Source organism: Salvelinus fontinalis, chromosome 24 (assembly GCF_029448725.1).
Source record: "Salvelinus fontinalis isolate EN_2023a chromosome 24, ASM2944872v1, whole genome shotgun sequence".
Taxonomy (NCBI): Eukaryota; Metazoa; Chordata; class Actinopteri; order Salmoniformes; family Salmonidae; genus Salvelinus; species Salvelinus fontinalis.
The window spans coordinates 27,864,792-27,881,153 of NC_074688.1; the positions used below are offsets into that span (position 1 = coordinate 27,864,792).

The following is a 16,362-nucleotide window of genomic DNA, read 5'->3' on the forward strand; positions in this document are numbered from 1 at the left end:
CCAACTCGTAAGGATATATAAAGGCCTAGGCTCATCAGATACTGATGAGATACTAAAGGAACTTATGGAAGCCTCAGTAAATACTCCAATAACCTCACAGTGCTGCATAGCAGCCTTACAGACCAACATCCGCTTACCCTCTCCCATGGTACCCTTGTTGATACTGATATTAACGAGGTACCCTGCCACATTCAGCCATGCAATTACATTAACTAACAAAGCTAAGGCGCTGTCATATAGTGAGGCTGATGAGCAGAGGGATGAGCTTTAATTGAATGGTTCGGGCGTCCACGTTGGACGCCTCCGTCAACCAATCACAGGTTAGGGATCGTTAGGGAGGTTTGTGTTCTAACAGACAACGTCCTGTCAAGCTAATGGGGCTTAATTTGCCAGACTTCACTGTTCCCGCCTCCCTCCATCTACAATTCAGCTTCTTTAACCAATGGTATGATTGATCATTGTCGGGGTAATCCCAAGCCACGATCACAACTAATCCTTCTAACACTGTAAATGGCCTTTTACTCTTCACGACATCATTAAACCATTTTCTCCATTAAGGGGAATGGTTAGGGTGTCCGTGAGAACATATGCCATTTGCTTAACTGTTCGTACATACAGAACATTAGGCATATACGGGAAGCAATGGACATAAACAGGTCAATAAATATTTATTTACCAAGGTTTAATGAAAGCCATAATATCACATCAAATACAATAGTAACCTGCAAGCCGGAATGAAGAAATAGAGAAAATGACCACCACTATAGCAAAGACAAACAGGTCCAACTACTAATAAAATATTAACATAAAAACAACTACAGTTTAACAACTGAGACTAAAAATAAAAAAATACAGCATTTATAATTCTTCATCGGCTTTACCTTCTGATAGGAAGATAAAACGTATTTTTGGTACTATTGGGTCAATAACATGGTAACTGGCAAAGTAAAGCCAATACAAGGTGCTATATTGATGGTTCAAACTACCAATCTGCACTCTTCTGCATCAATTTGACACCACACAAACAAAAACCTGCCAACATGATTTTATTCATCCATTTTCCATAACAGATGGCCACAATCATTATTTATTGATATATATATATATATATATATGTAGTCACCCTGGAGATGTTCTCAAGATGAATGATGGTATTTCTGAGGTTTCTTGTGTTGCTGGAAAGGCCTTATGTGTTTCCCCCAAGTCATTGCACACACATCCCCACACCCCACCTCCCTTCTGGTTTACATCAGATAATTAATTTATGAAAAGATTGTAGAGTAACTTTGTAAAAATGCAAGATGTCTATCTGTGTGAAGTCAGGCATGCTGCATTCCCCCTCTCCTCACTCCAAATAACACACCTCATTAAAACACATAACAGGACAATGCTTCCATCACATTTACATGAAAATAAAGACATTTTCATGCATTTTAATGATGTGTACAAAAATATAAGACTGCACGTTAACATGGCAATTTGTGAGAAGTTCGTTAGCTCCAGACTGTTTAAACAGATAATGTCGGTCAGACGAGTCAACCCAGTTATGCTGTCACGCCAGATAATGAGACATGATCTGAGAACTAACTGGCTTTACTGAGCGTTTTGGTGTGTCTAGTTATCTATATTTATAACCATAGTTTATGGGTAAAACCTGGGCCCGTGTCCATAAAGAGTTCAGTTGGAGTGCTGATCTAGGATCATATCTCCCCTGTCCATTTAATTTGAATAATTATTATCTAAAATGAATAACTGATTCTAGATCAGCACTCCTACTGAGACCCTTTGTGAATACGGGCCCTGGTGCCTAATCATCTACAGTTATAACCTGGTGTCTAGTTGTCTAGTTGTCTATGGTTATAACCTGAGGGACAACAAAGAAGTAGCTGGTTAGTTTACCTGAGGATGGCTCTAGAGCTTTCTGTCTGGACCTAGACAGTCTGTGTGTCCTGCTGCCTGTCTGCCTGCTCTGGCCTTGGGTCGCCCCCTGGTTCACCTCCTGTCTCTGGGTCTGTTGGGCCTCGTCACCACTCCCTATCCTACTCCCCTCCTGCCTGTCCTGTTCCCATCCCAAACTGACACAGTCTCTACTGGCCGAGGGAGCGAGGGCGCCGCCCCTCTTGTTATCAGTGGTAGTGACTGTCTCTGTGTCCTCCCTGGGACCCTGCTCTGGGCCAAACAGGTCCTCAGACAGAGCCTGGGCTGTTCCGGTAGAGAGAGCAAGGCTGGACGCAAGCACAGTTTCCTTCCCTGTCATCATCCCCTGCACTGTCCTGGGGAGAGGCTTGGTGTCCACCACCTCCTCTTCGTCATCAAACATCTCAGGTGTGAAGAAGATGCTCTGGTCTTCCTCTTCCTCTAGCAGGGTGGGATCGTCAACAACTACAGTGGTCTGTCTGGGCTCACAACTGGCAGGGACCTCCACTGGGGAGAGGTCTAGAACCGGACCCTGGTCCTGGCTGGGAGGGGTAGATGCCGATCCATCCAGCCCCTCACGGGCCATCCCTCCTGGGAAGGGGATCCAGGGATCCTGACTTACATTCTCCTGGTTCTTCTTCTCCTCCTCCACAGAGTCAGGCCGTGGCGGGTCATCCAGATGATCTTGACGCCTGCTTGGGTTCTGAGCCTGGAAGATTGGGGTCTTGAAGTGGGTGGAGCTCACAGGGGTGGAGGTGAAGAGGTGGTGCAGGGACCGTGGGGTGGTGAGGGGAGTGGAGATGTTCGGGGGCGGGGCCTTGGGATCACTGTTCGGATAAGTGTAGGGGTGTTGCCATGTCTGCTTCTGGTCACCTGCCCACAGAGAATACACACGTTATGGGAAATCATGGAAAGGAAAGACAACACGGTTGTATGAAGACTGTTACAATGCATTTAGAAATTCAGCTGAGGAGCTGATTGGAGCAGTCATCAGGTGTTGACAGTAAAGATGAGAAAATAACTGGGAAAGTACGTTCAAGATGCCAACATTGGCCTCAATGAACCTATAAGTTGGGCCCGTAACAGCTAGGTTAATGTACACATGTTTAGTGATTTAGGGGTGTCTCTCTCTCTTATCCAGAACAGTACAGAGGAGAAGAAAACGGCACCACCAGCTCACGCTCAATATAACACAAACAATGGTCAATGGGATTTAATTAAAAGCAACAGTCCAACATCTGCTCATCAAGCTGCTTGCCTCAGCCCAACCCAGCACCACTCAGCCATGTAGAGGGCCTCATAGTAATGAGACTGGTGTACACACACACAAACCCCACCCCCCATCACAGCCTGATGCAGCTCATGCCACCCCCACCCACCCCTCAAAACACAATTGAGCAAACAGCTCAGCCTTACAGTGACCCGAGTCACCCGACAGACAATAGTCTAGAGCTCTAGAACGGAGAATACCCACCTCATTTAATAGACCCAGTGACCTCAGTAATATCATTCTGTTAGGCTCAGACGCATGTTTTTCTATTGATCCATCCTCAGTGAGGGCCAAGGCACTGTATGAAACCTGATATCTCGCTGCATTTACGCTCGTTTAGCTTGACACATATAAGAGGTTCAGTGGTAACAAACAGTGCAGGGTAGGAGCAGAAGAAAAAGCTAGCACTGTTAAATGAACCAGAGCAAGGTATCAATAACGGATTAGGGCCTTGGTCAGGGAGGTGACCAAGAACCCGATGGCCACTGACAGAGTTCCTCTGTGGAGATGGGAGAACCTTCCAGAAGGGCAACCATCTCTGCAGCACTCCACCAATCAGGCCTTTATGGTAAAGTGGCCGGTCGGAAGCCACTCCTCAGTAAAAGGCACGACAGCCCGCTTAGAGTTTGGCAAAAGGAGACCTAAAAGGACTCTTACCATGAGAAACAAGATTATTTGGTCTGATAAAACCAAGACTGAACTCTTTGGCTTGAATGCCAAGCGACACGTCTGAAGGAAAGGCACCATCTCCACGGTGAAGCATGGTCGTGGCAGCATCATGTTGTGGGGATGTTTTTCAGCGGCAGGGACTGGGAGACTAGTCAGGATCAAGGGAAAGATGAACGGAGCAAAGTACAGAAATATCCTTGATGAAAACCTGCTCCAGAGCGCTCAGGACCTCAGACTGGGATGAAGGTTCACCTTACAACAGGACAACAACCCTAAGCACACAGCCAAGACAATGTTGGAATGGCTTCGGGACAAGTCTCTGAATGTCCTTGAGTGGCTCAGCCAGAGCCCGGACTTGAATCCGATCGAACATCTCTGCAGAGACCTGAAAATGGCTGTGCAGCGACGCTCCCCATCCAATCTGACAGAGCTTGTAGTGTCATACCCAAGAAGACTCGAGGCTGTAATCGCTGACAAAGGTGCTTCAACATAGCGCTGAGTAAAGGGTCTGAATAATTATGTAAATCATTAATTTTTAATACATTTGCAAAAATTCTAAAAACCTGTATTTGCTTTGTCATTATGGGATATTGTGCGTAGATGGATGAGGGGGAAAAAACGATTGAATCCATTTTAGACTAACAAAATGTGGAAAAAGTAAAGGGGTCTGAATACTTTCCGAATGCACTGTATATAATGTATCTAATGTAATACACCTCACCTCTGTTTCTACTCTTTCCAGTGCTGGTGGTGGGGAGAGGCCACAGAGCAGGTGGGACCGTAGGGGGAACCCAGGACCTGAACCCCTGTAGCTGGGTGTGGGGCTCTGGGACCTGAGAGGTGGTAGTGTGGTGCACCGTGGCCCAGAGAAGGCAGTCTGAGCTGGGGCTAGGACTGGTCTGACAGTGGGACAGATCTTCCACAGTCACTGGAGATTGACTGGCTGGAGACAGGAAGGTGGTGCTGTTGAAGGTCTGGCTCCCTGCTCCATGGGTCTCTCCTGCCCCCTGTTGGCACTGGGAGAAGGCCACCAGCGACTGCATGGCACCGCTGAAAGTGTTGTGGTGCCTGACCAGGTTACGCACCCACTTGGACAGACCTGGGGTAAACAGAGACTAATCTTGTTAGTGGAAGGGCATTCCACCGCCTACACACATTTAAAAACATACATTATTATAATATAAAAACAAATTATTTACAGTAATTTCTAATAACACTTATTCTAAGAGAATTTTATTTGGGTAAATTCTGCATGTGAAAAGACCAATCCTCCAGGTTAAAACAATGTATACATTTTTATTGTTTTTAAATGTATGTTTTATTTCCATACACTGGATAGGTGCAGTGAAATGTGTTGATTTTACAGGGTCAGCCATAGTAGCACGGCACTGCGGGATAAAATTAGGGTTAAGTGCCTTGCTCCAGGGCACACCGGCATATTTTCACTTTGTCGGCTCGGGTATTCGAACCAGCAACCTTTCCGTTACTGGCCCAATGCTCTAAACGCTAGGCTACCTGCCACCCTGCTCAACACAAGCCCTCTATCTTGTGGACTACCATCACCACCATGTGCCCAAGATATGAAACTACACATTGTGTAAGACAACGGGGACATTAGCGGGCTTGTTTGTGAGTACATGAAGCTCGAGCTGCTGCAACATGTGATCATTCATTTCAGTACCTGAGATGTATTTGTTGGGGTTGTTTCCAAACCTGTCGTCTACCAGAATGAGGGCTCCCCAGTCATTCTTGTGTCTGATACACCTGTGGTAGCAAAAACATTGTCAAGTTCAGGTAGTAACCACCTGGTTTTTAAAATGTATCAACACTTTTTCAGCCTACATGAGCCTGACTTGTGAGCTAGGAGGAAGCCTCCTGTGATAGGCTGAGTCAATGATGAAGAAATAAACAGGAACATAAACAAAGAGACCCGTACCTGCCTAGGGCCTGGTTGAGGGCTCTGTAGGCCTGGATCTCATACCAGCGGGAGCCTGACAGCAGACCCCTGGCTTTACAGTGCTGGTCATTATACTTCATCTTCAGCTCCACCTGAAAACACAGCTGGAATGTTAGATAGAGACACACCTCACAGGACGGGTCATCAGGACACTGCTATGCTGCCACCACAGACCAATCAAAGCTGAAAACACAGCAGAAAAGACAACAGGAGACAGACTGGTGTGCTTACAAAAACACTGAAAGATTAATAGAAAATATTTGTCCCATTTTTAAAACCTGGTTAGATGAAGTCACTAGTCTGTTACATATGGAAAGGACTGGTCACGATCCAGCACATTTGATAAGATATGGCAGCCCTTTCTGTCTTATCTATCATGTGATGGGCAACATGACACACAGTCTGCAATCCACCCTGATCCATAGTAGCCTACTTAATCTTTAATGGAGCATATTCTGTTTGTGTCAAATTTAAATGAAGCATGGTAACGATTATTTTCTACTCTGTCCATTTTTTGTATAAGAGTTTTTGTTTTTGGGGTTTCTTTCAGGGGGTGTGTTATGTTATTGTTTGCAGTTATCTGTCTGTAAAACTGAAAATGTATGAATAAAATGTATTATTATATAAACTCAGCAAAACAAGAAACGTCCCTTTTTCAGGACCCTGTCTTTCAAAGATAATTCGTAAAAATCCAAAATAACTTCACAGATCTTCATTGCAAAGGGTTTAAAACACCATTCCCCATGCTTGTTCAATGAACCATAAACAATTAATGAACATGCACCTGTGGAACGGTCGTTAAGACACTAACAGCTTACAGACGGTCGGCAATTAAGGTCACAGTTATGAAAACTTAGAGCACAAAAGAGGCCGTTCTACTGACTCTGAAAAACACCAAAAGAAAGATGCCCAAGGTCCCTGCTCATCTGTGTGAACGTGCCTTACATGCTGCAAGGAGGCATGAGGACTGCAGATGTGGCCAGGGCAATAAATTGCAACGTCCGTACTGTGAGATGCCTAAGACAGCGCTACAGGGAGACAGGACGGACAGCTGATCGTCCTCGCAGTGACAGACCACGTGTAACAACACCTGCACAGGATCGGTACATCCGAACAGCACACACGAGTTACACCAGGAATGCACAATCCCTCCATCAGTGCTCAGACTGTCCGTAATAGGCTGAGAGAGGCTGGACTGAGGGCTTGTAGGCCTGTTGTAAGGCAGGTCCTCACCAGACATCACCGGCAACAACGTCGCCTATGGGCACAAACCCACCGTCGCTGGACCAGACAGGACTGGCAAAAAGTGCTCTTCTCTCACGAGTCGCGGTTTTGTCTCACCAGGGGGTGATGGTTGAATTTGCGTTTATCGTCGAAGGAATGAGCGTTACACCGAGGCCTGTACTCCGGAGCGGGGGATCGGTTTGGAGATGGAGGGTCCGTCATGGTCTGGGGCGGTGTGTCACAGCATCATCGGACTGAGCTTGTTGTCTTTGCAGGCAATCTCAACGCTGTGCGTTACAGGGAAGACATCCTCCTCCCTTATGTGGTACCCTTCCTGCAGGCTCATCCTGACATGACCCTCCAGCATGACAATGCCACCAGCCATACTGCTTGTTCTGTGCGTGATTTCCTGCAAAAGAGGAATGTCAGTGTTTGCCATGGCCAGCGAAGAGCCCGGATCTCAATCCCATTGAGCACGTCTGGGACCTGTTGGGTCGGAGGGTGAGGGCTAGGGCCATTCCCCCCAGAAATGTCCGGGAACTTGCAGGTGCCTTGGTGGAAGAGTGGGGTAACATCTCACAGCAAGAACTGGCAAATCTGGTGCAGTTATGAGGAGGAGATGCACTGCAGTACTTAATGCAGCTGGTGGCCACACCAGATACCGACTTACTTTTGATTTTGACCCCCCCTTTGTTCAGGGACACATTATTCCATTTCTGTTAGTCACATGTCTGTGGAACTTGCTAAGTTTATGTCTCAGTTGTTGAATCTTGTTATGTTCATACAAATATTTACACATGTTAAGTTTGCTGAAAATAAACGCAGTTGATAGTGAGAGGACGTTTCTTTTTTTGCTGAGTTTATATAGTGCATTCAAAAAATGTCCAGACCCCTTTACTTTTCCCACATTTAGTTACATTACAGCCGTATTCTAAAAATGAATGAAATAAAATAAAAAATCCTCTTCAATCTACACACAATACGCTATAATGACAAAGTGAAAACAGGTATTTATACATTTTTGCAAAATGTATAAAAAAAACGAACAGTGCATATCAGAGCAAAAATTAAGCAATGGGGGCGAAGGTTCACCTTCCAACAGGACAATGACCCTAAGCACACAGCCAAGAGAACGCAGGAGAGGCTTCGGAACAAGTCTCTGAATGTACTTGAGAGGCCCAGCCAGAGCCCGGAATTGAACCTGATCGAACATCTCTGGAGAGACCTGAAAATAGCTGTTCAGTGACACTCCCCATCCAACCTGACAGAGCTTGAGGAGAGAAGAATGGGAGAAACTACCCAAATGCAGGTGGGCCAAGCTTGTAGCGTCATGCCCAAGAAGACTAGAGGCTGTAATCGCTGCCAAAGGTGCTTCAACAAAGTACTGAGTAAAGGGTCTGAATACTTATGTAAATGTGATATTTCAGTTTTTATACATTTGCTAACCTTTCTAAAAACCTGTTTTTGCTTTGTCATTATGGGTTATGTAGCTTGATGAGGAGAACAAATAATTTAATCAAGTTTAGAATAAGGCTAAAAGGTAACAAAATGTGGAAAAAGTCATGGGGTCTGAATACTTTCCGAATGCACTGTATATACAGTATATATACATGTACACACACACACACACACACACACACACATCTATATATATATAAATAAATAAAGAGAAAATAAATAAATCAAATGTCCTTGTTGGGGATCAATATATTAAATGTTGAACTGAAGCAGCCTTCGATTTTCCAAAATCATGACATTTGAATTTCTTGTGTAGCCCGGAACATTATCTTTGACATGAAGTGAGAAGGACAAATCAATCACTACCCGTCAGACACCCCAAAACCACCAAATGTGCCCCAGTGGCTGGAAGGCAGCTAATAGGCTAAATATAGCTGTGGGCCATCACCTGTGCTCTGACCTGCCATCCAGCACCTTTCAGGCATCAGGCAGTGCTCATCCACTGAGAATTAATGTGATTAATGTGGGCTGTGGAGTGGGAAGGTGAGGGGCAGACAGGGAGCTCAGGGGGAGACGCCAACCCTGTTAAAAATACACAGGGCCTGAAGAGGTTTATTATTGCCTGCCTAGAATGCCCCCTCAGACAGATCTGTTGTGAAAGGGGGAATAAAGGGAGGATACAGCAGAGGTGAAGAAGAGACGAGAGGTAGGAGGGGGTCTAGTCAATACAAGTGATGAAGAAGGTGGTGTGGTAGACAGATCTGTTGTGAAAGATGGGGGAGATCGAGCAAACAGGCAAAGAGGTGGTGAGACAGGAGGTAGTTGGGGCAGAAAAGGTGCTCCAGTCTACACAAGACAAGCAACAAGCTATGCCACAAAAAGGCCACGAAGGCATCTATCTCCATCAATTTGCATCCATCCATCAGTCCTGGACTTTCAGCACTAACCTTTCGGGATTGACAAGTGAAAAGTTCATATGGCGTCTGACGGGCGGGACATATGGGACATGCCGGTGAACAGGGCTCTAACAGGGACTGACAGGCAGGTGCCGTGTGTTCACAGCCCAGAGCACCATGACCCCTAACGACACAGGCATGTACACACTGCTCCCCTCTCTCTGCTTTCTGTCCAAGGAGAGATGATGTGTCATAACTGGACGTCAACATGGAAAACGGAAAAGGCACTTTTTTAATGTTGATCTAACCATCATGATTCTGTTTTATAAATCATTAATTGAGAGCATTCTGTCCTACTGCTTGACCTGCTGGTTTGGGAATATCAAGTTTGTACAGAAAAATGTGTTGAGAAAGATAGTCTGGACTTATAAAATAATGGGGCAGCAACAGCAATAACTGTCATCTCTCTACCTGGGCAGAACCCTCCAGAAGGCCAATCAAATAGCGGTTGACTCTTCCCATCCACTCCACCCTGAATACCAGCTCCATCCCTCAACGCAGGTACAGACTATCTAAGGTTAAAAAAATAGGGCCAAGGTCTCTTTTATTCCGAATGCAATTCTGTAATTTAACAAATGTTGGACTAATTGCACTTAGCACTTGCACTATGAAATTGCACTTACCCTGCCTATTTGTAAATACCCATTTTTAGATGTTTAATGTTTTATGACTGCTGCAAGATGAATTGCCTCTGAGGACATTAGAGTTCTGAATCTGAATGAGTCTGTCCATACTCAGTACACATATTTGATCTGAACCAAATAAAAAGGAGCAGGAACTAGATCACTTTATTTATTTTTTATTTATTAAGAAACACTTCACTAGACCATGTCAAAATGGACCTGCAGTAAGCCATGCTATTTTCTTGCTGGCCAGATGTATACTACCTCATGTTATTGGGGCTCACGAGGCGCAGGCTAGCGCCTGTATGGTGAGATGAGATGTCTCCTCCTGTCAACCAGAGGGGCTGACGCATCTACTTCTGAGAACACCAAACTAACGGAAATGGCCAGTAGCCCCGAGCCGTCAATGTCATCGAAATCCAATGGGAGTCCATTTCAGCATCCCACCCTTCACGTCCCTGCACTATGTCAACACCAGATCTGACATGACAGGATGCATATGTGAAAAAGCCAATTCTAGCTTCTAGCGAATCTCCTCCTGAAAGTGAAAGAAACATCCAGCTAGAAGGGATTAGTTAAAATGTCAGGAGATCGCTAGTCGCTCGCTCGCTTTGGCCCGGTCCTCCCTCCGCTACCTGTTCATGCTTAAAAACATACATTTGACCAGCAAGCATGGTTTGCAGGTGAGCGGACCCGTTCGTGTGTGTGTGCCCTTGGCAGTCCTAACCATCTTGTGCCTGTCAGTGAGATTATGGAGTGCTCCATCTACCTAATGCGGGAGAGCTGACAGCTGGGTGCCTCGTCCTCAGTGTGTTCTTGTGTGACGTGAACACACATGCACAAGCACCTAACCAGGACGCACATACACACTCTTACACACCCCCCACACCAAAATTCCAAAGTGTCTCCCACTCAACATAGGATCTAAACTGTCTGGTCCTCCTCCTCCATAAAGTATCAAAGCAGAGACACCAGGTCTCTATAAAACAGTGTTCAGTGTCTTTAAATGTCTGCTGTGCTCCTCATTAAGCAAACAGAGATGCCATATCAGCTGTAAGTGTCCTTTAATTGCCTGTTAAACCAGAGAATTGTTTCTCTTCCACACACACACGGCTGCGTATTCTAAGACATGCCTGTTGGGGGGAAAAAACGACTCTACATGTGTATAATGTAACATTGTGTGCGTCCCAAAAGGCACCCTGTTCCCTATATACAGTAGTGCACGGCTAAGGTCAAAAGTAGTGCACTAAATAGGGAATAGGGTTCCATTTGGAATGCGACCTTGATGTAATAGCAGCTTAGCAAAGCTTTCGGTGTGGAGGACTGTTTCCAGTTCACCTTTGATCTCAGGCACGATAAAAGGCTAGTAAACACAGTGCTGCTCTGTGAGTCGGTTAAAACCGTATTTTTTTTTGCTGAGAGTCGAGTCTGGGAAAAGCAGTCTAGGCACGAAGGTAGGCGTCCACACTACATGAGGGGTCTACATAAGCTATAGGGGGTGCATGCTTGAAATGTGGGACAGGGTGAGTAAGTCCAAGTTAATGTGTTCTGAGAAGGGAATGTCTATATGTGCTTGGGTAAAGGTAGAAATGTTAAACAGGTGGGAGAGTGAGAATATACAGCATGTATTTTTGTGGCTCTGGGCATGTGAGTGAGACGATTTGAGTGTAGCATGAGTGTAGTTGTGCGAGACAGAAAGTGTGCACTACATGTGTCATATGAGCATGCGAGTGTGTATCTGACCCCTCTATAAGATCCCTGTCACAGCCGGGGCAGCGTTGTGTTGCTGTATACCTGTGGCTTCCTGCCTGCCCGGCGCCCGCTGGGTTGTTTTAGCGTAGCTGTCAGAGGGGCCCTGGGAACATACAGTGACCTGGCCCTGACAGTCATTAGTGTCATGTCCAGTCCCTACTTTTGGTAATGGGGGTCAGCTAGCAGACCTTACCACCCCTAAGGGCTCCTCTGGGGCCAGGGCAGGCAGCTGACACACCACGTGAAGAAAGGAAAGAATAGAGATTTACCCTATTTACTCAGTAGAGAAGAGGAAAGGAATTTAACAGAACATATCTGCTGTGCTATTGGGTGAACCTGTTTCTCAGCATGAGAAGGACAAGGGGAGCCCAAAGCTCTCTCCAGTCTTCGGCCACATCTAGCCATCTCCCATCCCTCAAGGGCTACTCAAAAGGGAGCTGCGAGTGGGCTACATAAGGCTAAATACTGATGTTGGGCCTCGCGACCCTGACCTGCTCATCACAAACTTCTTTTGAACTTACTCTTACCTGTTGTCTGCTGATTTCGTCCTTATTTTGGGTGGAAATACGAGACAAAATATCCTCAGAAAGGTGTTATTAACCCGCATGTCTCTGTGTGTGGCTATCATAATTTGCTCATCATTCCCTAAGGCAAGCACACAATGATGAAAGTACACGCGATGCATACCAACCAAAGTCAAAGCGCTTTACATGGTTTTGTGCATGTACAAGGTGATTGAAATCCCCACAGCATTACCAGCGTTTTGAAAAGTTAAATAATAATAGTACTTTCTGTGGACATTTTTTTCGACCCAAAGGACCAATCGCACAGACAACCGGTAGAGTAAGTTAAAATGCTATATACACTGCTCAAAAAAATAAAGGGAACACTTAAACAACACAATGTAACTCCAAGTCAATCACACTTCTGTGAAATCAAACTGTCCACTTAGGAAGCAACACTGATTGACAATAAATTTCACATGCTGTTGTGCAAATGGAATAGACAAAAGGTGGAAATTATAGGCAATTAGCAAGACATCCCCCAAAACAGGAGTGATTCTGCAGGTGGTGACCACAGACCACTTCTCAGTTCCTATGCTTCCTGGCTGATGTTTTGGTCACTTTTGAATGAGCAGTGTATTATCTGGCTTGTAAGAGAACTTTACAAGTGTTTGCAGTGCTTTAATTCAGACTTTGTTCCCAGAAAGCTGGTATCAGACTGATTTATTAGGCAACACTGGGCCATGACAAAAAGGTAAGGAAGGATGGAGAGAAGAGGACAGGGAGGGAGGAAGAGAGGGAGAGTGGAGGAGGGTAGAAACAAAGGTCAGCTCTATCTAACAGAACAATCACTGAGATTATGTTACAGATCACCAAAAAAGAGGAGGATATGCTTTTTGTTTGTGTGTGTGCACGTGTGTACAGAACAGAACATTTTCAGGGTTGGCACTGGAGGTCTGTAGGAAAATACATTGGCACCCAGCAGATTCTGTGAAGCGCAAAGTCTAACCTGCAGGAGGCTGCTAGAGAGGTGGTCTCTCCACCTGTATGTGACTGGCTGGACAACTGTAAACATGGGTCTCTCTCTGTCCCTCTGGGTCCTCTGCTGTTAAACAGACCTGTGGGGCTCGCCACCAAGACGTTGAGCCACCTCTGACCTCGGTCTCTGGTTCTTACCTGCAGGTCCTTGATGTTGGGGAAGGGGATGCCGATGGTGACCACTGCTCTGGCGTTGTCGTCTGTGAAGTCCAATCCTTCACTCACCTTCCCTCTACACACTGCCATCAGCAGAGCTCCATCTGCAGGGCAGAAACAACACCAAAGGTACCCAACCAAACATTTTATAACTGTTTGTACACAGCTAATCAATTGGTGCTCTGTAATCCCTGGCAGAGAAGAGATAGACAAAGATAGAGACAGAGAGAGAGAGAAGAAGAGAGAGAGAGATAGAATGAAATAAAGAGACACAGCCCAGTCTCACCTCTGTCCCCTGCAAACTCTCCACTGATTCTGATGGCATCATAGTACATCTGCAGCAGCTCATCAAAGTCTCCCTTCCCTCCTCCTCTGGGCTCTGTGATCACAGTCTTCCTCTCCTCCAGCTTTTCCCACAGCCCTGTGTTGGTCCAGCGATCACGCAGCTTGTCCAGCATCTAGGAAAACAGAACACCAGCAAACTGATCAGGGCTTCATGCATGCATCAACAATATTAAACAATGTGATTTGTTCATATCTTTTTCAATTCATATTTTTGTTACTAATTCTCCAAACTCAGTCATCAGCAAATTCCTGAAGTCTACACTACATAACCTTCCAATAAATAAATAACTATCAATTGGTGCCAACATGAATCAGGCTTGGCACCACTATGGGATAGAAGCTATTCTTCACATGGGTCCTAATGAACTAATGAAGCAACAGAGCAGGAGTTGAACCTATAGTAAACAAGAGGAAAAACTAGGGCCATATTAGACCAAGAAATGTGGTCCACATTAGAGCACGCTGAGAAAACCTTTCACATAGCAGCATAATATACTCCTCTCACAGGACATAGAGAAATAGGTTTCCAGATTTCCTTTCCACAACTCTAAACGTTTTTTAGAGTTAGTGGGTGCACCTTGAATCTGTTCAGGGATACACAGTACAGTACACTGTCCTGACAGCTTGGCATCCAGACACTGCAGGTATGTGTATGTGTGTGTGTCTTAAAGTCTGAAACAAAGTTCACAGCATGATGGCACGTGAAGCTCCTCCGCCCCCCAACCCCCCAGCCAGCCGCTCTCCCCTTTTTGCCCTCCCATGGCTCAGTTCCGTCCTCCCATGGCTCAGTTCCCCCCTCCCTTTCCTCCACAAAGTTGAAGCGTTTAAACTCCTCTCCTCCATCCATAATAAAATCACTGTAGCTGTGGTCAGTGCAAAAAGTCACGATCTCTCCTGGGAGGATCATTGATCTAAAAGCCCTCTCCTCGTCAGCTCCTAGCAGAGATCTAGTCATGTCTCCACCGCAGCGGATTATTCACATGGCTTCACAATCAAAGAGCATCTTCATTGGTTTGGAAATGTGTTCGAAGGGTTAAGTAGAAGTTATTTTCGTCTTGCAGTCAGCAGGAAAACTTCTCACAACAGGGCAACAGGGCTGGGTTTGCTCCCGGCTACAGGCCGAAACAGAGGGGTTTTCATACAGGCCTTGCTGTCCCTGTTAAGTGAGATACAGAGAGAGACTAGGACAGAGAGATTGACCAAAAGAGAGGGAGGGAAATTCAATGAGCGAGATGGGGAGAGAGCTGAAAGGGAGGAGGGGGTGTTTGTTTGGGCCACGTTATCCCTTTGTCCCTTGTTAAGTGTAAACGTGCTGTTTACTGTCAGTGAGCAGCGGCGTACTCAGAGACGATACTCAAAAAGAATCCAGGCAGTACATGGTTTAGGACAAATAATTATGCACGAAAAAAATATATAAGCAGTTAGTAGGTTACTATAACAAAGTGAGAAAAGGGAAATGAAACATTACAAGAGGGTGGATGGATGGATGGTTCCTCTAGTTCCTGGCACACTAAGGTGACTGACTAGCTATAGCCTGCCTGTGATTGTGAAATGAAGCAGAGGCGGATTTCATTAGGTCGCCTCACTTAGCGCCACAAAACAAAAGGAAGGGCCGGGAAACAGAAAAGTTTCTATCAATAAAACATGACACTTTCACAAAACCCTCAGCTTTACATCGACAAGGCCCACCGCTGGTCTTTTAGCAGCTTTCGTTCGTCAACCACCACCACGACTCCTCCACAAAACTGGTTGTCCCAACAATTGCTTTCCGATCCAATCCTGACTGAAAATGGGCGAATTATTAAATGTTATGTACTTTAGGATGTGAAACAAAACAGTCATTATCTTCCATGCTGCACTTGAGGAATAACAGAGGAGAGGCCGATTCAAGGAGGAAGGGAAGAGGGGGAAAAAAGAGGGTGAAAAAGCTCCCAGCAAGGAGGGGAGAGGAGACATGCGATGTTCATTCTCTTGCTGATCTAATTGATGGTCTGGGTCACTGTAGTCAGCATCTTGGATTGTTCTTTATGTAGCCGACGTAAACTTCTGCCAGGGAACAGCGAGTAACCTGATAACAAGGGAAGCGTAACCCAATAACAAAAGGCCAGCCAGGGCTCTTAAAACACAGGGTATGCGTCACAAATGGCACCCTATTCCCTATATAGTGCACTACATTTGACCAGAGGCCTATGGGACATGGTAGTAGTGCATTATATAGGGAGTAGTGTCCCATTTGAGACACAGAGGAACACATGCACTTGAACAGCACAAACGGTCCTTGTACAGAGCTTGTTGTTTACATTCCCTGAGCTGTAATTTGTAAAGTCCTTATAAAAGCGGGGGGTGAAATACAATCCAGTCAGTGCCACTCCAGCAGGAGCCCCTTGGCTTGCAGCAGGGCCCAGGGTAATGGCCCCTAATGCTTTTATCTCTCAGACACTAAGAGTAAACATCACTCTGGCTGTGAACCAAATAGAACCCTACTCCATTTATA

At 45.6% G+C, this 16,362-nt stretch overlaps 1 protein-coding gene across 2 annotated transcripts in view; it reads right to left on the reverse strand.

Annotated features, from left to right (window-relative positions):
* Positions 1-661: 661 nt before the first annotated feature.
* Positions 662-16,362, reverse strand: part of brip1 (BRCA1 interacting helicase 1) — a 34,279-nt gene continuing 18,578 nt past the window's right edge. For both annotated transcript variants that reach the window (XM_055880880.1, XM_055880881.1), the window contains exons 15-20: positions 13,810-13,981; positions 13,506-13,627; positions 5,793-5,905; positions 5,538-5,620; positions 4,578-4,955; positions 662-2,790 (exon numbers count right to left, since the gene is read on the reverse strand). In XM_055880880.1, coding sequence (XP_055736855.1) covers positions 1,844-2,790; positions 4,578-4,955; positions 5,538-5,620; positions 5,793-5,905; positions 13,506-13,627; positions 13,810-13,981 — 1,815 coding nt within the window. In that variant the 3' untranslated portion in view covers positions 662-1,843. The remainder of the gene's footprint in view (positions 2,791-4,577; positions 4,956-5,537; positions 5,621-5,792; positions 5,906-13,505; positions 13,628-13,809; positions 13,982-16,362) is intronic.